Source organism: Haplochromis burtoni, unplaced genomic scaffold (assembly GCF_018398535.1).
Source record: "Haplochromis burtoni strain Fernald_Lab_line unplaced genomic scaffold, NCSU_Asbu1 Contig_18, whole genome shotgun sequence".
NCBI classification, from domain to species: Eukaryota; Metazoa; Chordata; class Actinopteri; order Cichliformes; family Cichlidae; genus Haplochromis; species Haplochromis burtoni.
Window position 1 is genome coordinate 3,835,183 of NW_024582379.1, and position 21,519 is coordinate 3,856,701.

A 21,519-nucleotide genomic window follows, 5' to 3' on the forward strand; every position below is an offset into this window, starting at 1 on the left:
TTTTTTTTTTTACATTCTGTCTCTCACAGTTGAAGTGTACCTCTGGTGCAAATTACTGACCTCTGTCATCATTTTAGGTGGGGGAACTTGCACAATCGGTGGCTGACTAAATACTTTTTTGCCCCACTGTACATGTAACTGGCTGTCACTGAGTATGTACAAGCCATATCACCAAAAACAAATGAAAAGAATAACGTAGTAATTTAACAGCCCAAACTGAAGCCTAATTGCCCCAAATCCTTTGTTTGAGTTCATTTGTGTAATTTCCCTGTTTCCATTTTGTTGTGCTGTTAGTGTACTCAGAGCAGTAAAGAAGACGCCAGAGGTTCATTTGTACTATGTTCCATTTTCACTGTGTATCTAGTGGATATTTGAAGATAGTACACAGAATAGTTTGTGTAAAAATAAATAAAATGTAGATTCAATAAGTGTGATGACTAAAAGAGTGTAAAAAAGAACAATTACTCTAAAAATAAAATAGTGCAAAATGGAAAGGAAACACAAATTAACAAAAGCGGAAGTGATGTGGCTGCGTAGACACATCTCATCACAAAGTGCACACTGCAGCAATAAACAGCAACAGAACGCTGACTGATGCACATCTGTGACTGCAATAAATATCGGCCTGTAGGCGGCATTGAGTAATGATTTGATGATTCTCTCTTACAGCATGAAACACCACATTAATAAACACTGTCAGCACATTGTCTCACAAATAAATACTTTTTTTATTAATATTCCTGCTTCTTAATTTAAATTGCACTGGTGATTTATTTCAGTATCACTCTGTGACATCAACTTTGAGGTAATTTAAATTACTTTTACTATAAAAGATAGTAAATAACTTTAAACCCAGGTCTATAATCCTAAGGAACAGTAACTGTGTTACAGCTGTTGCCTGTCTGTGTGACGCTGAAATAATATTTTGCTTCTGGGTGATGACCCTGAGCCATGTGAGAACAACTGAAATCTGAAAAAACAACAACCAGGAATCAAGTCCCATGCACGAGAAAGTAATAGAAAAATATTTTTATTGCAAAAAGGTTCACAAATACAACAGTTTATACTCCTACAACCATCATATGAATAAACATGTAAGTTACTATGTTATTAGGGAAAGGTGTCATTATCCTCAGTGACACTTTAAACCATCACTGAGTTTTAGTGAGCAGAGTTGTTCCACGCCTGTCTGATTTGTCTCCACGGGGTGCCAAGAACTGAGGCAACGATAAAGAAGAAAACCAAGATCATGCCCTTAGCCAGCGACTGAGAAAATGGCTCGCCTGTGAAGGATAAAGGGAAAGTAGGTCACTGACTGTAGTCTCAGTAATCCAAACTTTTAGAAATGTTTCTAGGGGGAAAAAGTGAAACACATGATAGTTTTTTTTTTTTATTATCCACCTCAGGATCAGTTTTATTCACTAATGCATTTAAAGATACATTTAACCAGAATCCTATTAATCTAGAACTGATTTTGGTACAATTACACTGAATATTACATTGTAATTTGGAGTAGAGCCTGTGTTGCCCTTGTTTAAGCTTTTAGGTCTAACAATGGATAAAATTATTTTAAAACCACAAATAGAATACAGAGGAATTATTCTCTGGGTAAGGACTCTTCCTAATTGACTAAATAATGTCCAAAAGGAAAGAGTAAAAACACTGCACACTGCACAGTTTCTAGAATTTAACAAATTCTCACCTGTGTAATACTTGGTGATGGGAAAGGCGAGTTCAGGCCAACACACATCATTCCTGTTACAGTCATATTCTGTGAAGTTTATGTAAAACCTAAGGGAAAAATTAATTAACAAAGCAACACTTTGTTAGAAACAAAGTACACAGGAAGTTATTAATTGGCCTTTAATCTGTATCTGGTATAAAAACTGTTTCTGCTGTATTAAGCACCTGGTTTTTGGTGGTCTGGTGTTGATAGGAATGTCAATAAATGTGACAGAGGAGGTGATGGAGAACAACTGAGGCTCCTCTGGGTCCACACATGAAGAGATAGCACCTCCACCACAGTCCAGCGCCCAGTTAGATGGGCTATTGCTAAAACAGAACAGAATTCTTTATATGAAGTGACTCATTATGTGCAATAATCAATAGCCCCTTCTGAATAACAGCTATACTTTGTAACCTGTAGGCATCTAATACATACCTGACTTGCAAAGCACGAATTTCCCTCTGAGGCACACCCTCTACCACGCTGGTGGTAACACTCCAAATATGGATATGCAGGTGGGCCGGAATATCGTAACATGTACTTGTGCTGTTTTTCATTGCTGTGCTTGAGTTCAGTGTCACAACTGGAATTTATATGTTATAAAAAACATTTAGAACCATAAAAAATACTATGGCAGAACTAGAATGGCAAAAAGGAGTTTAATATAATTAAAAAGTAGACAATTAAAAAGAAAAAAAAAGGAAATTCTTTCTTTGCACTGTGTACTTACAGCTTATGTTTATCCAATCTGCCATAGTTAGAAAATCTGGGTTTCCACTCTTTGCCACATATGTGGCTGCAATCAAATCTGCCTGTAGGTTAGTAACAGTCTCTCTAAAGAGGAAAGAAACTATATTAAAAAACACATATATCTACATATATACATTAGAGAAGTAATCATGCAAAGCCACTGACCTCAGAAGGCTACACTGAGTTAGATTTTGCCGGCTGACAGGCAGCAAACACCCTGATGTTGAATTCTCTCCGAACAGAACCGGTTTCATCCCAGCAGTGGAACAGAGTCCATCACTCACTGAAAGCCAGATCAGAAAATGGAGATGACTGGTTATCTTCAATGTACAGTAAGTCAAATTGTTTGGACTGAAACATACAGTCACGTAAAAAATAACATTTTCACAGGACTCTGTGAAATCCCGTGGAAAACTAAGTCCCCCCTTAATAGTTCCATAGTAATGAAGAGGGTGAGTAGCACCCAGAGGCTCCTAATCAAAGACTTTTTATTAACTGCAACGCACCATTCAAAGTCCAGACCTCACCCTGATTGAAATGCTGTGACAGGACTAAAGAGAGCTGTGTATAAACAAAGCCCAGAAGGCTTGACTAAAATTCTTTCACAATGATGTGAAAGACTGATCAAGTCATAAAGAAAATGATCACTTCAAGTTTTTGGTACTAAAAATGGCTCTGCATGCTCCTGAATCATGAGATAGTTTTTCACATAAATGCACAGAGTCCTGTGAAAACCTTCTTTTTTATATGGCAGTATGTAGGTTACATGCAGTCATCTACTAATCAGCAATCTTTATGGGTTTTACCTGGTTTCCAAACATTAACTGATGTCCTTTTTATGAAGCCTTTGTTGCTGTCCAAAGCTTCCACAATTCCAGCAACAACAGGCCTTCCCACCTGGTAACCTGTCATTAAAAATGTGTACACATGTTATTCCCAGGTACTGTAAATACTTTATTTTATACAAAACCTCCTCTTGGTCCTACCTGGGTTGCCCGAGTTTGGCTCGCCAGAAAATTCTCCATTTAGAAATGTGGCAGAATACTTTGTGCTTAATGTTGCTGTTAAGACAAGAGAGTACCAAAAATGAGTTTAAACTACAGGAAAATAAAACAATATTAGTCAGAACCATTAGTCAAGCTAAACAACGGCCAAGCGTTATAGCACTTACCACGACTATTTAAAATGATAGTCCCAATAGTCCTTGTCAGCGTGATGCCTGTGATGCCATTTTCTCTCCAGTAAAACTTGTAATCCAGCGCTAACGTCAAATTTTCACAAACCAGCATCTCATCTGTTGAAAAAAATGCCCAAACATGCCAACATTAAGGTCAATTAAACATTTGAGTTATGTTAGTAATGCAGTAATGTAATGTGGATACCTGAGGGGGCAACTGCATCTATTATGGAAATAAATGGACTCGTATCAGCAGCCACTTCATCAGTTACATCCACCACAACATCATCTGAAATACAGGAATAAACAAAACCATTTTTAAACAGCTCGACATTCAGATAGCTTTAAAACACTTCAAAGCTTTTCTATAATTTATTATATTTAAAAACTACCTCCTTGTCCATTCTTCACTTTAATGCTTAGGTTTCCTGACAGTGTCTGTAGAGGATATCCAGTTGGACAGGAGAGCAGCAGAGTTGTACACTCATAGTTGAAATTTTTCAGAAATGCTACAGGAGCATTGTTTACACAAAGTCCAAGGACCTTCTGTTGAACAGAACAGTTGTTACATTAAGTGTTAGCTGTCACTGCTTTGGAATACTTACATGTAAAACATTCCTATAATAAAAGGCATTAAATACACTGGTCCCTCGCTATATGGCGGTTCACCTTTTGCAGCCTTGCTGTTTCTTGGATTTTTTTGAGGTGCAATTTTGCGTGCTTTTTTTGTCTTTTTACAGGGCATTGTGTTCTATGTCCCAATTAGCTGACCATTGTCAATCAATCTCGTGCCGTTACTCCTGTACAGTACAAAGTGCATTCAGCTTGTCAAATTTACATAAATCTTTGATTGCTAGCAGCGTGACTCTGAAGTGCTGTACTGTATGTTTGTAAGTTTTCTCCCCAACAAACACAACAATGTCGACAAAATGTCATCACCTGCGGGTCCCTTTGGTTTCATTCTATTATACTGCACTTATTTTTCTACAAGGTTTGAACTTTGAGTGTTTGAACAAGACAGAAAAGTGTGAAAATGTTCATGCCTGTCTGAGAAAAGTGTATAAAGAGTGTAGTGAGGGGTTTTACAGCCTTAAAACATCTATAATAATTGTAAAAAATAAAGTTGGCTACTTCGTGGATTTTACTTATCGCGGGTTATTTTTAGAACGTAACTCCCGCGATAAACGAGGGGCCACTGTACACGCTAACACTAACCTGAGGAACAGTGAAGTATTGGCCATTTAATGTGAAAATTGGATTTCCTTGAATATAAACATCAACTGGGACTGGAGCTGGTAAAACTGGACTTTGGAATGATGGACCAGGCTTAGGTGCACTAGACAGGTGAAAGACAAATGATGATAACATGAAACATGAAATTCCTTGATAAGTTGCAAGACTGAAATATATTTAAACCTTTCTCACATTGTGTCTCCCTTGTAAAAGTGACCAAGGTAAGGGTTGTTTTCAGGGGGAGAGTTGACACATAAAAATGGAAACCAATCTGGGGAATTTCCTGTGGACTGCACAGAACACTGATAATCTGGAGCAGGAGAGACCTGCCCACCAAAGGGTCCTGGCAGACAATGGGATGAGAACAGCTTTAAATCTTCATTGGAACAATCCTGTTGAGGGGGAAGTCACAAATTAATCACTTGATGATCAACACAGAAGAAAATATTTGTCTGACATCCACACCTGTCTTTTAAAAAATATTACCGTGTCACAACAGCAGAGTATGTCACACGCTCCGGATGTCAGGTCACAAGGACAAGGGCCCAGGGGCTGGTACACTTGGTTTGGAATAACTGTTTTATTATCTGAAATGGAGATTTCAATTTTTGTTGTTTGAAAAAAAAATTTTTTAAATGAAAGCACATTACAGTGAGACACAAGATTCATTTGAATTACCAGATCCAGGATTAGCAGGAACCAACAGGGCATGTATCTTAGCCTGGATCAGCAGCGATGCCTGGGGTGTACCGTCCACACAGGCAGACACCTGAAGGGCTTCCAGGATGCACAATGCTCTTTCACAGCAGTCTGTGTTTGTATCATTGTTGCCACATAAATGCAGACTTTGATTCAGTCTTAGATGAACTCGAACTGCAGTCTGGGACACCAAATGAGACAAACAAGACCATGAAGAAAATGCATGTCCAAGGATTAACTTTATGAAATTAAATTTTTGTTGTAATTAACTCAGGTGCTTGTGTCTTACTTCATCATTGTTGCATCTGTTCACTGTTCATCTGTCTTTAGCTGGCTGCTAACTGTCCACACCAGATAAAGGTTGGAGTTGAGTAGTCTAACAAATTACCTTCAACCTCTTTTTCCTAACCACTTTTCCTTAATCATTATGGAAAGCTTCATGTGGTCAAGGAAAAGAGTGAAGATGAGCGTATAAAGACTCAGGAAAATAGACTTTATCAATGCAACAGTAGATGTCTAAAACACTGTTATCTAGAATTTGGACTAGAGTGTAACCCCAATGTATGTTTAGCCTTATTTTCTCAGGCAGGTCATATAAACAAAAACCACCAGTGAAAATATCACTTCTTTGCAAATGCAATATCACTTCACTGGTTTGAATTTTAAAGAAAGAAAAAAAAGTATAATCTATATAATACATTTCTTCTCTTCTTATTTTTCTGATCAAGAGTGATTTGGTGAAAATCCTTTTATTCTCCTCGTTTATAGATTTCTAGGTCTTCCATTCATCACATATCACAGCAGACCAGAATTACAAATTAATAAATAAAGATCCTAAAAATTCAACAGCAGGCATTACTGATGTAAATTGAACTACAGCAAACTTAAAAGCACTTTGAAATTGTAAATATAACTTATAATCTTCATTTATTCTGGGATGGTGCATCCCAAGGAATTATTGAATGAATTATTATAGGCTGACTTGAGAGAGCCACCACATCATCCTCTCCTCACTTTATATGTACATTTTTAACTCAGATCAATTCATTAATTAATATTTGAAATAAACTTCATGCTTCTAACAACTCTGGTGTGTATTTTCTCCATTTTATGCCACAAAAAGGACAGGACAAGTCTCTTACCTTTCCCAGCTGCTCCCTTGTGAGGACCCAATTTGTTTCTTCTGCTACACATGATGGAGAACCAATGTTTCCTGTTAAAAGGAAACCATCAACAACAACCAAATGCATCCAAAATTATTTTACTGTCACTATTCATAATCCTTATTATTATTGTTGCATCATTTATGATTTATCATTGTTATCATTTCATTGACACATTTATTGAAACTGGTGAGGTTATATTAAAGTCTGTATTTCAGGTGTTAGCATAAGCACATAATCTTTCATTGCAGGTGCAACTGTAATCATGTTATACACATATTGCATAATTAAAGGGTTGAAGCTCGGGTAAGTTAATTAATGGTTTGAAGCTACGGGCAGCGCGATGTCTGGCCGATCAATGGAGCAAAGTTCAGCTATTGAAAGGTTGCCTACATGTTTACAGTATAATTTACTACATGTGGCCTGTGTGCATTCAGCAGGCTGCACTGGAGTTGGCCTGGTCACAGATGAAGTCTGGACAAGTAGTCGACAACTGCTACTGCTAAATTCTTCTCATTTTTCGAGTTTCTAAGCTGTGAATTTATAAAATGCAGTTAAACTAGTACAACAATATCACTGCCAGACCATGCTGGGATGCTGGGGGGCTGGTGGACCAAAGAGGATATGTGGTGTCCTGGAGCTTTTACCTGTTGTGTTGGATGGAGAAACTGTCCTCAGGCTAAGAGAGATACCCGAGGTGTTTCCCAGCAAAACTGCAGTGACCACCGGTCCCGTTGTAATCACAAAGGAAGGCTGGAAAACTTTCAAAACAGTTATGTCACATATTAGCTACAAAAATTCACTAAAAAATTAGCAACTGCTCGTTTCTCAGGTAGGTTTTGCGAAGGTACCGTCAGCTATTTCAAAGCAAATTAAATATAAGGTCTTACCGACAATGTTTTGAGTGTAAGCCACGCAAGCGAAGAGTAAAACAAGTGTAAAGAACGAAGAATATAATAATACGACCACATTAGCCATTTGGTTCGCCTCAGGAAGTCGACATATTTGTAAACTGTTCGTGATGTCCTAGCAACGTCCTTAACCAATCACAGCCCACGATGAGACCGGAGAGGATCTCGCTTAACGGAAAGAGCGACATCATCTGGTCAGGAGTGATTTATACCTATACACTCAGAACCTCACTGGCCTCTGGTGAAGAAAAGCATACCAAAATATTACATTATATTTGATTGATTGATTGATTGATTGATTGATTGATTGATTGATTGATTGATTGATTGATTGATTGATTTTATTTTTCTCCAATACATCCCACGATTCTGTGGATACAAAGTACCAGAATAATGAGTAACATCACAAAACCAACTAGAAACACTTAAAATATTAACAATATATAGATCAACATTTGAGGACAGTATATATAATATTTAGCAAAAGGTCAGTAATTAAAGACGTGTCACACTTGTGTGTGTCACAAAACAAAACTACACATAAAATCCAATAATAAAAGCTTGTCACTATTTTTTCTGTTTGTTTGGTTTTTTGTTGTTGTTGTTTTGTTTAATTGCTTATTTGTTTTTTTTGCAAACCAGTACATTTCAAATTTGAAAATCTATGGATAGCAACAATAACACTTCGGCCTCTAGGTGGCAGCATGTGGCTGTAAGTCTGCGATGACAGCTGCTCTAAAAAATAGTAGAAGAAGAGTCTTGTCACGTGACCTGTAAATCAACGTGCTCGCTGGGAGTCTGGAAACAGTACACATCTGTACTGTGGAATCGATGTGATGATGCTGGGGTTTGAAGAGCTGCTGAGAAGTCTGCAGGACTGTGTGATCTCCGAGAATGAAGCAGCTGAGAACGTCAGCCGGACTCTGAGGCAGTTTCTTCAGAAACTGTCTGAATCGTCCAGGTAGCAGCTGCACCTCAGGCACGCATAGCTATTTTCTAAAACACTGCATGCTGTTCTGAAAAGTTTGGCTGAATAAGTGCGCTTCCGTGAACAGGAGCGGCGTGAAGAGATGCAAGGAGCGCTGCTTGGAGGAAGCTGTCCAGCTGCTGAGACAACTTTCTGAAGCACAGCTGTCTGGTTTAGAAAACGACCATCTCACACTTCTCGTCAGGCTGCTCATATCCACGCAGCTGCAGATGGTCGGCATCTCCACAGCTTGTCGCAAAGTGGACCAGGTTGGCTGTACTTTGTGTCCGATGTGGCTGTTCGCAGCTTAAAGACAGAAAGGCACATTTACACCTTTATTTTATTCCTTAACAGATGTTGCAACACTTAGCAAAGGTGGACCACCAGCTGGTTTTTAGAGAGACCCGTGAGTGTTTCCACTCCGTAGTCCACAGTGACCAGGTACAGAGTCCTCACTTCGCTTTGGTTTGTCGCACATTTCCATAAAAGGACTGCAGCTAACTTTGACCTTGTCTTCATTTCAGATTTTGTGTTTTGAGGATTTGCAAAGAGGTCAGAACAAATTTAAACTTACATTTATTTTTAGTAAGTTGCCACCTTTAACTTGTGTTTAACTGTTGTTCCTGTGCGTATATACATATACACACACTGTCTGCAGCTTGTATGTTCCTGGAAGACAGCACTGTTGGCCGTGAGGTGTGGAGAGAGTCGTACATGTCCATGCTGAACAAAGTGTCTGAGTTACTCCCTGTCGCACTGCAGCAAGAATCCCTGAGAGATGGACCGCTGTGCTACATTACAGTCAAGGTATGCGAGGAGCAGTGTGGATCACCATCAACTTACTGCGTGACCTCTGTCACTGACCGGAGAACTGTAATCTCTGCAGGTGTGTTTGCAGATATTCCAGCTGTTGTCCAGTGAAGTTGCTCCTCTGGTGTGGGATGAGGAACAGAGAGCCCCAGTGCAAAAGATCCTGCAGACCCTTATGGCCATAATACTAGGACAGGTTTCTAAAGAATTAATTAATCACTCACTTACGGGATAAATGTCAGCTGTTACAGCTTAATGCTGACTGTGTCCTGTCGTGCAGTGCTGCAACAGAGACACTCGTCTTCTTGCCAGCACCGCCGTGGCCATGCTGATCAACACAGCCTCAGAGAACGGAGCTGGAGGAGCTGCAGCCTGGAGTCTGCTACAGGTCTCTCACTTGGGTATGGAAGCAGTGACATGAATGTAGAAGCAAATCAAGCACTGGAATTTGAACAGATATTTACCCAAGCGAACATCTGCCAATACATGTAATATATGTTGCACTATGTCTAAAAATTGATCAGAAACTATGCACACAATGTGTTATCACAGATTCTACAGCACACTGTAAGTGTGTGGACACTCGTTGCTGAATAGCTCCCACTTCCTGTTATTTCTCAGAGCCCTGGCTGCTGGCTGTCGGTGTTCTCCGGGTGCAGTGCGACCCTGCAGAGAAGGATGGAGTGGCCAGACTGGCTGTTTGCAGAGGTCTCCTGACCTGCTGTCGACCTCACATTTTGCTCAGTTCACATGAGGAGGCCCCAGAAGTAAATCTACCTGAAGTCCACCTCAGAGCATGCATTGCGGTTGTGTTTGCTTTCATTTCCAAACTTTTCTCTTTAGAATCGCCTGCTGCTGCACGGTTTGTTTCCTCTGGTGTTTACTTTGTGCGAGGAGAAGCTGGATTGTCACTACTTTGCCTTCGAAGGTGAGTTGCTGCCTAAGCTGTTTGTTCATGCTTTGCAACACTTCTGTGGCCTACATAAACCTGAGGTGTTGTTGCAGTGTTAAACTTATGGCTGAAGAAGGTGAAAGAATGTCTGGCTGATCTGTGGAAGGTGACACGTGTTCGCCTTCTTCCTGACAACTGCACTCTGCTGCAGCAGCTCATTCACCTCATCTGGACCAATGCAGAAAGCCCAGTGAGAACAGAACTATTATTATTAAGTGAAGTGGGACGTTTTTAATATTCAAACTCTTCGATAGACAAAATTGGCAATATGGAAATAATTACAGAGGACAGGAGTAGGATAGGCAGAGGAAAGGGGAGCAGAAAAAATATCCTATCATATTCTACTCCTCTCCTCTATAATTCTTTAGTAACCATGTTTGTCTTGTATATTTTTATGTCTGATAGACAACAGACTTAAAATAGACTGTAATTGGAATCAAATTTGTTTATATTCTGTCTTGGTTGATGTCATATTAGCTGCTCAATTCATAAAGTCATATTACAGCCAGGGTTGTCGTACTATGCGTTTGCAGGTGGACGGGGTGTCAGAAACTGCTCGCAGTGCATTTTTTCTGCTGCTGGATCTCTATGAGATGGACTGTAAACAGTTCTGTGACACAAAGAGGGCTCTTTATCTTACTCTGCTCGAGCGAATAATGAAGCTACCTTGGGAAGCCAAAGCTAAGTATCATCGCCTGTGCGCCTTGCTGCCGTATCTGGGTACTGACAAGGTGAGAATTTAAAGGCAGTTACAGTGTTAATTAATGTTGCGAGCTAGTCATTATTGGCCATGTCTTTGTTTACTTTTTCTGTCTTTCTTTTGCCCTTCCTGTCTTCAGCTGCTGGATCAGTGTCCTGAAATATCCGGTCATCTCCTGAAGTGCTTGTCTACCAATCACCTGGCACCGTGTGGGTCAGAGCTTTATAAAAGTCTGATCCAGCAGCAGAGGCGAGAGCTGTGTGATGGCTCTTCTTCACACGCGGAGCTGGATCTGGCGAGTCACTGGGCACGGCGTTGGCAATCTGTCCTTCATGAGGCGCTGACATCTGAAGTGCCTCTTCTACAGAACAACAGTGCAACGCAGTTATTACCCTGCACCTTCCAGGTGTTCCCCTCTGCTGTGGACCACATGCTGGCCTCCCTGGACCCATACACCCCAGGTCACCTCCACGCCTGGGCCTGCATCTTGAGCTCTTATCGAGCTGTAACTGGAGACTCCCTCTGGGCCCTTCAGGGTAGTTCCACCTTAGAGACCCTCCAGCTAGCTCTAGGATCTGCAGATGACAAAGTACGACTTGCTGCTCTCAATCTGCTCTGCTGCTGCCCGAAGACCAAAGACACACCAACTCCACAGGAGATGGCGATCATGAGGACGTTCATACCTCAGAATCTAAACTGCGACTCCTCGCCTTTTCGCCAACATTTTCAGGCTGGAGTGAAGAAGTTTCTGATTCGGATCAGAGATGGCTGTTTGGCATATGTCAGAGGACAGAAGGGCAAAAAGAAAGGAGAATCCTCTCACTCGGAAAGGACACAGGATCTCTTAGATCAGGGAATAGGTGAGAAAATCGTCATTTTTGAATGAGACCTTTCTAGTTCCCCATTTTTGTCCTTAGACTATACTAGAGTAGCTTTGCATGATTCACAATTCAAAATAATCCCCATTTAACCTACACCAGGGCAGTCAGGTGGTCCTCTGTATGAAACAAACTCTCCTCCCTTTAAGGCGATCGTTCCTTTAAGCCAGCTTCTTCTGATTGATAGGCAGTCTCAAACAGGTTTGAACAGTGCGTAGGTGAGTGACTTCTTCTTTTCATATGTCATATAGGATTTGTGGAATGGCTGAGTCAGCTTCCATACACCTATCTGGCACCAGGACACAGTTATCAGAGAAAGAAGACGGCATTGCTGTTGCTCTCAGCAGTGCTGGAGACCTGCACAGACACCTGGAGCCCAGACAGGAAGAAGGGACAACCTCCGGGTACGTTTGGAAAATGTGTTGCTGATAACAGATTTTTTCCCTCCTGTTTTTTGGCTTTTAATGATATCTGTGGAACATGTTTGCAGCAAATATCAGTTCTCTCATTAGCTGTGCCAGACAGAGAGGACAGTGGGATTTCTTCTGCAGGACGAAACAGCTAGTACTTCTCAGCTGTTTGGAAGATTCTACAAATGAGGTAGAGATGCCGTTTCTTACCTTGAAATTTTAATTGGTTTAAATCAATCGAAGCTGAATATAAGGAATTTCCCCCCCCCCCAGATTCGGGAGCTCGCTGCTGGGTTATTGTTGAGATTTTTTCCACCCAGTTTTCTAGATGATCTCACTGAAGTGTTGCATACGAGAACTAAACAGCTTCTATGCAGTCCCCGGGTGCAGGAGGCCCAAATGGGAGCACTGATGATGAAGATCCTCCTCCAGAAGTAAGAACTGCTCTCTAAAGGCCGTCGTTCTTATTAGATTTCTTTTTTTTTGGCATGTGGATTCAAAGCACAAGCTGTTGATTAATTAAGAGTTGCAGTCTATTAGAGAGTGGTGTGTTTTGGTCCCCTGCAATATGTCACTATTGCACAATACTGTAGCATTCTTGCTTTTGGAGAATTGAAATGATAAGATTCTTTAAATGATGCTGTAGGTCCATAAACTCCTGATTGTGTCGTGTGGCGTGCAGTTTAGTCTTTTATATAAGAAACTTTTGTGGCTTGAAAATACTTGTTTGTATTCACAGGTAAGATGAACTAAGGAGACACAGTATTATGAAACCAGACATGCAATGTTTTACATAAAAACAGAGCTTTGTTTTTAGCATTGATAATTGTAATGTACATCAAACTGGAACAAACTGCTTAAAAACAGCTTCATTCTCACTGATGACATTTATTCGTTGTATATTTTGGACTCTGATTGGACTATTTAGATTCACTGTGGTGTGACGATCGGATCCATTGTGCCGTTTTTTTTTCTGGGGACACCAGGAAGAAAATTAATTACCGTTTTTTTGTCACTGTAGATCAAAACACCAGTGTGAGGGCTGCAGGCTGAACAGTAGGGACAGTAACTCAAAGGCCTTCTGCATGGTTAAAGTCCTGGTGAAGGAGCTCGAGGAGCACTATCTAACAGCCAAGGCAGACATGATGCTTGCTGCCAGAGAAAAGCCTATACATGGTGAGACTGAGAGACATTTAAGATAAACCTCAAAAAAAGTTTCAGTCCTTTAAATCCTGTCACGAATTGGGTTGCAGGTGCTCTAAGTGCTCTTCAGAGGTGTTTGCTTGAGACACCCAACAGTGTATATGACACACTTGACCCCAGTCTGAACATGGAGGTGCTGGGCCTGCTGGAGAACATCTCTCTGCTGCTGCTCGGTGTTCTTTACGGAGATCCGGAAGCATGTGCCAGCGAGAAGGGTAACAGAACAGTCTGCAGAAACACTTCTCACTTAATTCAGATTTATTTCTACACCTCTCGAGAAATTACTCTCTCGTCCTAGATGCACCGCCTTCCTTTTGTGATATGGGAAATGCCATCAGCTCTCTGATAGCCCAAACATCTGCAGGTGGCCAGGCAGAGGGAGAGGAGTGTGTCCTGCTCTCTGAAGAGCACAGCCTTGTTCTCACCTGCTGCTGGGTCTCCCTCAAGGTATAGCTGTAGATGTAGATGCACAAACTGATTGCTGAACGTTGAAGATGTTTTTACCACTTTGATAAATGTGCATTATTTGTTTTCTGATTAGGAAATAGGAATATTTTTAGGCTCTTTGGTGGAGAAAATTCTCACACAATCCAAACAACCCAGCAAGTGCCTTCTAACAAAACAGGATCTAATCAAAGCTGCAGAAATATTCAAGAATATTCTTCTCAAATGCCGTCACTGGGTAAGTTTTATAGAGCCCACTGAGAGGCACTGAGTCTGCATGTTCTAAACTTTATGAAACTATATTTTTTCCTCACCAGGGGGCAGTAGAGGGATGTTGTATAGGTTTCACAAAGTTTTGCGCTTCTCTGTTGAGCAGCAGTGATCCAGAGCTCAGGGATATCCCAGCCCAAATGCTGAAAAAAGTAAGTGATGGTGCATTCCCGGGTTGAAAGCTTTACACGGATTGTTGGCTTTTAGATTGAGTTTTTCCACTCGTTTCTGTTTACAGGGACTGCAGGTTGTTCAGTGTCTTCGTTCTACATCTGTGACCCGGCGGGCTGCGGGGTTGCCTATGCTGATCCTGTGCATTTTGTCTGCAGAAGAAGCGAGTAAAGCAAGACCACTGTTAGCCCACAGTATGCAAACCTTGCTGGAAACAGCCAGAACTCCTCTAAATGATGACTGGGACCAAACGTTGGACCTGCCACAGGTGCGTAGCTACAGAGGGAAGATGTTGGTTTTTGTAATTAAAAAAGACAAAACAAAAAACAGCAGAGGTGGTGGAATAATTGTGCTTTCCTCTTACAGGTGTGTGCAGTGCACACCCTGCAGGCTCTGGTGCGGAGCACGGCTTTGGGAGCAGCTATCCTTCAGTTTGCGTCAGATGTAGCTATCTTGTCACTCACTCTGCTCAGCTCTCCTTGCTGGGCCATGAGGAACGCTGCTCTGCAACTTTACAGTGAGACACTCACTCATTTAGAGTTTTAGTTTTACTATGTATTTGTAGTTTTTCATCATGACTGTTACTGTGTTTTCTCCATTTTTAAATATCTGTACAAATACCAGAAATACCTCAGTTTCCTTTTAAAGAAGAAACCGATTTTGATTATTGAGGAATACGGCTATTAAGTTCAGCCCTAAATATCCTCTGTTTCCAGGTTCTCTCTGCACACGAATGCTCGGCCAGCGGTCGACCTCTGAAGAGGCTGGCCCCACGCAGCATGCTATGTCTCCTGCTGCCTTCTTCTTCCACTATCCTGCACTCCAGCCCTTCCTCCTGGGCGAGCTGAGAGGGTCGGCACAAGACCTCGAGGGTCCACCCAATGAGGCCAAGCTACATCTCAAACCCTCGCTCTACCCTATTCTCACTCTGCTAGCCCAACTCCAGCCCGGTGTTCAAGACTCAGAAGAGTGTGTAATGTTTACATTTCTCTTAAACAGTTTGATTAGAAGTAAGATTGAAACATTACAGTGACTTTACAATGTCACTGAAGACCAGCGATTTAAGGAAGGTATTTTAGGAAGTTTTCACATTTGGTTTTTTGCTTAAAGTCAGATAAGAAAATCAATATTAGTCTCATGTCTGCACAGTAAATATGTAGCTATAGCTAGCTACCATAACTACTGAGAGCAAGAATAAAACATTTAGAAATAAGCAATCTCATTTTGCTGGAAAAAATAAGTATATTCATCAAAATGTTCCTTGTATAGGTCAGCATTTTGTTTCATTTATACATTTCTGGTATATGTTAGTTGCACATTAATAAATCTCTGTATTGAGTAATATTTAATTAAGTGAATCTCCTGGCTTTCCTCCTTTCTTCCAGAACTTTGTCAGACTTCCTGCCTCCTTTACTCCAGCTGTCTGCCAGTCCGATTTACAGTGTGAGAATGATGGCCTCAAAGGCTCTGGTTGCCATGACTCCTCCCTCTGAGTACATGAACATCCTCATCAACCTGACATCTCAACTTCCCAGTCCACAGCAGCAGTGCTCTCACAACCGGCTCCATGGACAGCTGCTGCAGATCAAAGCTATTCTAGAAAGAGCTCTCTGCGGCAACAGGTGAGACTTAAAAGAGCTCTTTATTCTTTCATCTCACACTTTCAGGCTTTCAAAGGGCTTTGTTCATTCATCAGAATGTCGGGTTTTGAAATCCTGCTGCGTTTCCATTAGCAGCGCCCCTTCAGATGACCTGTTTGAGGTGCTGAGCAGGATAATAGCATCGCTGTGGATGGTGACTGAAGCTCAACGCTGCCCCCTGGTGAGAGCAGTCTATCTCGACGTGGTCGATACTCTTAGAAGATTCTGCTGTGAGACCTACCTTTCAGATCTCAGCAGCACACTCCTGCGTCACCTCCAAACACCTCAGCAGAGTCTTCAGGTGTGTGAACTACTAACCCGTTTATTGGGCCCATAAAAGGTCTTCCAAAGCCTGATACATGTGGCTGGTGCAAATGTAGCTCCTTCACTTTATATAAAATAAGCACAAATGTGACTGTTATCAATATAATTAAAAAAAATTTAAGGATTCTTCTCTTGATCTCAGTCACTCAGTATCTAGTTGATTCAGAAAATATATTTGCAGCTGCTTTTACCACAAGTCTTTCTTTGTTTTTGCCTAATCAGCTCTGTATTGAGCCTGTCTATACCTGTTTCCACAGGTTGGGGTGTCATCCTTCCATGAAAAAGCCATTCACTTTCTATGTGCCGATCAACAGTGGGCATGCAAAATCTGGGAGAACTTCTCTTCAGCGAGCCCTGATCTTAGACTCACATTGGTTGCATGGGTCCTGGATGGGCAGAGTTTGCGGCAGACTGGCTTGAAAGAAGTGGTCCAGAGGGTGCTGCAGGTAAAACGTGATTTGTTCCCTACACTTGAGGCAACACAAAGAAAGCAGACTTTCCCAAAACCAGCCGAGCAGCTTTTTTTTTGTAACGACCTTCTTATAATACAATGAGAGGAAACCTTGGAGCCAAAGATAATCTTAAATATAATGCCAGCCGAGGTTGACAGCTGGCAAAAGAAAGGGTGTGCCCGTACACTATTATAATTTGGAAAAAGGGCGACTCTAGCACAGTCGTGCTGAGGATATATTCCCTTTATATCACTTGTGTGTTATGTTATCGCTAAATCAACCAACTGCATTGTTTCCTGCCAGTGTTACTCACCCATTTTAAAAAAGATCCGATAAGATCCTGAATACCTGCAGACAGTGGGAAAGATGATTCTTTTGTGGTTTGGTGTTTATTTTCCAGCAGTTTTTTTTTTTTTTACCTGTTTATCTGATTTAGTAACAATGCATAAGCACTGCTTTCAGTAAACTGAAAATAAAGAGAAATTATCTGTTAAAAGACAAAAAAGAACCTGAACGTCTTACAATCAAATCCACTTCCAGGCAAATTTAAGGGAGGCGTTGTTGAGCCGCAGTGTGGAGTATTGCAGGAGCTACCTCGCAGCCCTGGTGGCAGTGATGGCCAGAGGTGATACCGCTTCATCCCAGCGTGTTGTGCTCTTGGCCCCACTGGAAGAGCCAGTTCTGCTTGAGTGTCTGGATTTGCTGCTTAGGGACCTGGAGGACCAGAGAGGCGGGCCAGAGTTTCTATCCCAGGCTTTCTCTGCTGCTAGCCTGCTGCTGTCCCATTGGCCACAATCCAGGTTTTTACACACTTTATTGCCCCACTTTATTTCTTTATTAAGTCCCATATTGGAGTACGTCTCACTGCAGCCCTAATTTTCTTCTTTTCTTTTGCCAATCAGTCTAAAGATATCCATGATCCAGCGCTGGTGTGGTATTTTGGAATGCCTTTGGGCCCCAGATGTCCCTGAAGTGCTCAGGATAGCATGCGCTGGAGCTCTGTGTGTGGCTGGAGCGCCACTCATGAGCCACACAATGAAAGAATACAGCACTCTGGTTCCCATTATGATCAGGTATTAAGGAAGTGAAAGCATGTCATCAGGTGATGCACTCTGATGAGCAAGACTTCAGAACACTGAATCTTCCCTCCTAGGTTGATCAACACAGGCCTTTACTTGCTGCAGGACCAAAGCCAGGAGGTGAGGATTAAAGCGGCTTGTTTCGCCTCCGTGCTCCACCATGCAAGAAGAGGCCAAAGCCAGAGGAATGTCTACCTTATGCAGGTCAATCAAGCTCTGCCATTCCTCTTGGATGTGCTGCTAGAGGAGTGCTGGGATGCTCCTGGCACACTGGAGGTGCTGATGTGTCACCTGCCTCAGTCTGACCTCAGATCTGTGCTGAGACATGCCTCGGTGGAGGGGTACGTTTCATCACTGAATCAATGCATTTGTACAAACGTAACCATATAACCATATTAACTGCGTGTGGCTTATTGCTCCCTCTCTCAGGTGTTCCAGTCTGTATGAGCAGGATGAGGCCAATGTGTTTGCAGAGCCCTCTGTGATGTCCGTGCATGTACTGCCTTACCTGCTACAGATGGCTGAAAAGTACTCTCAATCCTCTTCTCTGGCACGGAGCCTGAATTCATGGGCACAGGACAATGCTGCACAGGTGGTAGACGGCCTTGCAGTCTGCAAAGAAGTCCAGCCAGGTGCCACATTAGCATGCCAAACACCATATACATACTCTTGCATATTTGTGAATTTTCAATGTTATAATTCAATTCTTTATTCTTTCTATAGCTGAATCATTGACCCCCTTATGGCTGGCTCTCCTTGTGGACCCCCGTTTCCACAGCACCCTGTGTGGCCTGTTGACCAGGGCTGCCTTCCTCCTCCGACTACTGAAAACATCTAATTATATACAACACCTTTGTGATCCTTTATCCGTGAACACGCATTTACAGGACGTTTGTAGTCTACTCACTCAGAACGGTGTCCACTTTCCTTCTGCTTTGACAGCTGCTGTGGCTGGAGAGCTGCCACTACGACAGAGCGCTCAATGAGCAGAGCCTTTTTGGCTGATGTGGCTGTGGATAAAATTACCTGCAGACACTTGAAGAATGATGATGATGGCATACTCGTATAAGGCCCAAGGTTTGAATGAGTATTGCGGATCCTGATGCTGCAGTACAAGGTTATGTAAGAGCTGCTACCACTTCTGGGCATTATGATATTTGCTCTACAGAAAAGAGACCATCCAGGCTCTTCATGCCCACTGAACATATGCTTAAAAAAAAAAGAGAAGAAAAAGAAAACAGCTGCTCCTCCAAATCTCTAGAGGGATGTTAATGATACAATGCCTTTTAATAAAGTTTAATAACATTTTCTGAGGGTTGGTTCATTTCTTGTAGAGCTACAGTCACTAGAATAGCAACTCTGCCTTTGATCACCATAAACCGTTTCCCAGCTACAAGTTTGCTGTGTCTGAGCATCGACAGCAGTGAGGCTCAGAGTGATGCAGTGATGTAATGCAACAGCATCTGGAGAAATGATCTGCCTGCTACCCACCAGGGGAATACAGTGCATGCTTTATTGTTCCATTAGAGGCCTTCTGCCTGGATAAGTGTTCCCTTTCCAACCACATGAGGGCTGATGATTATGGACTTGAATGTGATCGAGAGCCGGCGGTTGCCCTGCAATAGACCGCACACTTGAGCAGTCTTACATCACTGCTTTTGTTTGAGATGGGCAGCTCTTGTTATTAGATAAACAAGGGACATCAAAGCGGGTGTACATGCTGTCATTGGACATGATTAGTAGTGCAGCATTATCAGTTTATTTGTATCTGAACCTACCTCTATATGTGCTTGCACTGTGCATATATGAAGCGCTGCACTTGTGTGCATCTAGGTTATGCAACAGTAATGACTATAAGCTTGTATTAATGGCTCGTAGATTAAACTTACGCAATGTGTCTTCTATGAGCCATGGCAAAATCCACACCTGAGTACTGTGAGATTAGCATGAGCCTCAAAAGAAACCGTGTGGGCCGTGTTGATACCGGCTCATTTTAAATAATGGAAGCAGGAGAACACAAGTGTGGGGGCCATATTTGGACAAACATAATCATTCTATCTAGAATCCTTTAAGAGTTTAAATAGTGCCTACAGCTTGCAGCTGCAGACAAAAACAAAACCATGCTTCCCTTCCTTAGTTTTAAACACACTTTACTTTCCTACTTTTTAATAATCTTGTTGTTTTAACTCTTGAAAGCTTTTTCACGTGCCTGAAAATAAAAGTGTACTTTTAATGAAAAGCTATTTTAATTGTGTTTTTTTGACTGAACGCTCCTTTATTCCCCTTAAACTTGAAAACAAAGTATGAGAAGTGAGTTTAAGGTCATGACGGTTGGAGATTTCCTCCTGGAGGCAAAGTGTGCATGAACCTGGAAAATGACCATCTGCTTCAAGAAAAGCCTCTGTCGGCCTTTGTGACTGACAGTCTCTGGGTTCTCAGTAAGCCAGTGCCCTTGCTAATGAAATGATTAACTATGGCAACGTGAAACAAGACCATGTATGCGAAGCCCCTTTTATGTGATGTGTAAATAAATACAGACGTGTATGCACTGCACTGTTTGGACGTCATGTTTTTCCACTGTTCTACCACAGGTACCCAGCTAATCTTTGCGTTTGCAGTGAGAAAATACCCACACTTAGTTTTGTTTTCTTTTTATAATGAATTAAATCTTATATGAAATCTGAAATGACAGCTTCTTGTATCTTGATTAAAAAAAAAAAAAAAGCTTATGCAGTTTATATAATCAAGAACTTTTTTAAGGGTGATACTTTGGAAAAATGTTAGTCATTAATATGATTAGTGCTGCTTACTATCATTTTCCAAAACCTTTAAATATTAGGCACAGGCATCTGGATTCTCAATGTGAATGGTCAACCTTACACAGCCTAAAGCTTCAGATCACTCAGATTTAGTAGTTTAATTGTTTAATTTATATGCATGAGCTGGAACATTTCAGGAGGTTTAGCCTTTTAACGTGAACATTTAGCGCAGCAGGTCTCTGTGGAGGAGAACAAAGATGAATGCAGACAATGCCAACATGTGTTTTCACAGATTTCTTTCATTTAATCTCCAACAAGGCATATTTATTATAATTTAGTCGATTTCAGATAGGGCTCAGACACGTTTCTGAAGGTAAGGAAGTCTTCCTCATCAGATTGGAGAAACTATGATCGAATGGTCATGTTGACTTTTTGATTCCTAACCACGATGGAGAGAAATTTCTTAGAAGAATTCTTTACAGCAGCTCATTTCTGGAGAAAGTCGTGCTGATAAAAAGTGCAAGTGTTTATGACATAGATAGTCTCAATGAGACAAAATGATTAGATCCAGAGAGGCCAGAGTGTACTGGAGCGTACGGCACACATGTTCACTGTTTGCTCTGGTGATTGCCTGAAAACTGAGTAAGCATATATTTGAAAAGTGGCTGAGTGAACATTGACTGAGTCACAGGTTGGCTGCCCTCTTTATTAGTCAGCCAACAATGGCACAGGCCTCCACTCTGCTTTGAGCATACAGCTCCCTGTGCACAGGAAGAGACAACTGGCAGCCCTGCTTTATTA

At 41.5% G+C, this 21,519-nt stretch overlaps 2 protein-coding genes across 3 annotated transcripts; one reads left to right on the forward strand and one right to left on the reverse strand.

Moving 5' to 3' along the window:
- Nucleotides 1-945: 945 nt before the first annotated feature.
- On the reverse strand, nucleotides 946-7,820 carry tctn2 (tectonic family member 2). Its single transcript, XM_005916334.3, has 18 exons — nucleotides 7,639-7,820; nucleotides 7,396-7,509; nucleotides 6,728-6,798; nucleotides 5,565-5,766; nucleotides 5,373-5,473; nucleotides 5,079-5,278; nucleotides 4,869-4,989; nucleotides 4,046-4,199; nucleotides 3,859-3,942; nucleotides 3,648-3,770; nucleotides 3,463-3,537; nucleotides 3,283-3,381; nucleotides 2,642-2,759; nucleotides 2,457-2,560; nucleotides 2,162-2,309; nucleotides 1,909-2,052; nucleotides 1,703-1,791; nucleotides 946-1,283 (listed from the first exon to the last, which is right to left on the reverse strand). The coding sequence occupies exons 1-18, from the start codon at nucleotides 7,724-7,726 to the stop codon at nucleotides 1,162-1,164; spliced, it is 2,157 nt and encodes a 718-aa protein (XP_005916396.1). The 5' UTR covers nucleotides 7,727-7,820; the 3' UTR covers nucleotides 946-1,161.
- Nucleotides 7,821-8,264: 444 nt separating this feature from the next.
- si:ch211-225b11.4 (thyroid adenoma-associated protein homolog) lies at nucleotides 8,265-20,582 on the forward strand. 2 transcript variants are annotated; one of them, XM_005916335.3, is made up of 31 exons: nucleotides 8,265-8,620; nucleotides 8,715-8,895; nucleotides 8,981-9,067; nucleotides 9,151-9,178; nucleotides 9,285-9,433; nucleotides 9,513-9,632; nucleotides 9,717-9,837; nucleotides 10,058-10,203; nucleotides 10,280-10,364; nucleotides 10,442-10,578; nucleotides 10,922-11,119; nucleotides 11,228-11,948; nucleotides 12,218-12,370; nucleotides 12,457-12,566; nucleotides 12,650-12,810; nucleotides 13,398-13,552; nucleotides 13,630-13,794; nucleotides 13,878-14,026; nucleotides 14,121-14,261; nucleotides 14,341-14,445; nucleotides 14,532-14,732; nucleotides 14,831-14,981; nucleotides 15,181-15,433; nucleotides 15,850-16,086; nucleotides 16,198-16,405; nucleotides 16,686-16,874; nucleotides 17,421-17,680; nucleotides 17,783-17,953; nucleotides 18,034-18,300; nucleotides 18,389-18,591; nucleotides 18,683-20,582. In XM_005916335.3, exons 1-31 carry the CDS (start codon nucleotides 8,496-8,498, stop codon nucleotides 18,943-18,945), a joined length of 5,640 nt encoding a protein of 1,879 aa, XP_005916397.1. In that variant the 5' UTR covers nucleotides 8,265-8,495; the 3' UTR covers nucleotides 18,946-20,582. The 2 variants fall into 2 exon arrangements, with proteins under 2 accessions (XP_005916397.1, XP_005916398.1); XM_005916336.3 differs by having other exon boundaries at nucleotides 16,201-16,405.
- The last annotated feature ends 937 nt before the right edge of the window (nucleotides 20,583-21,519 follow it).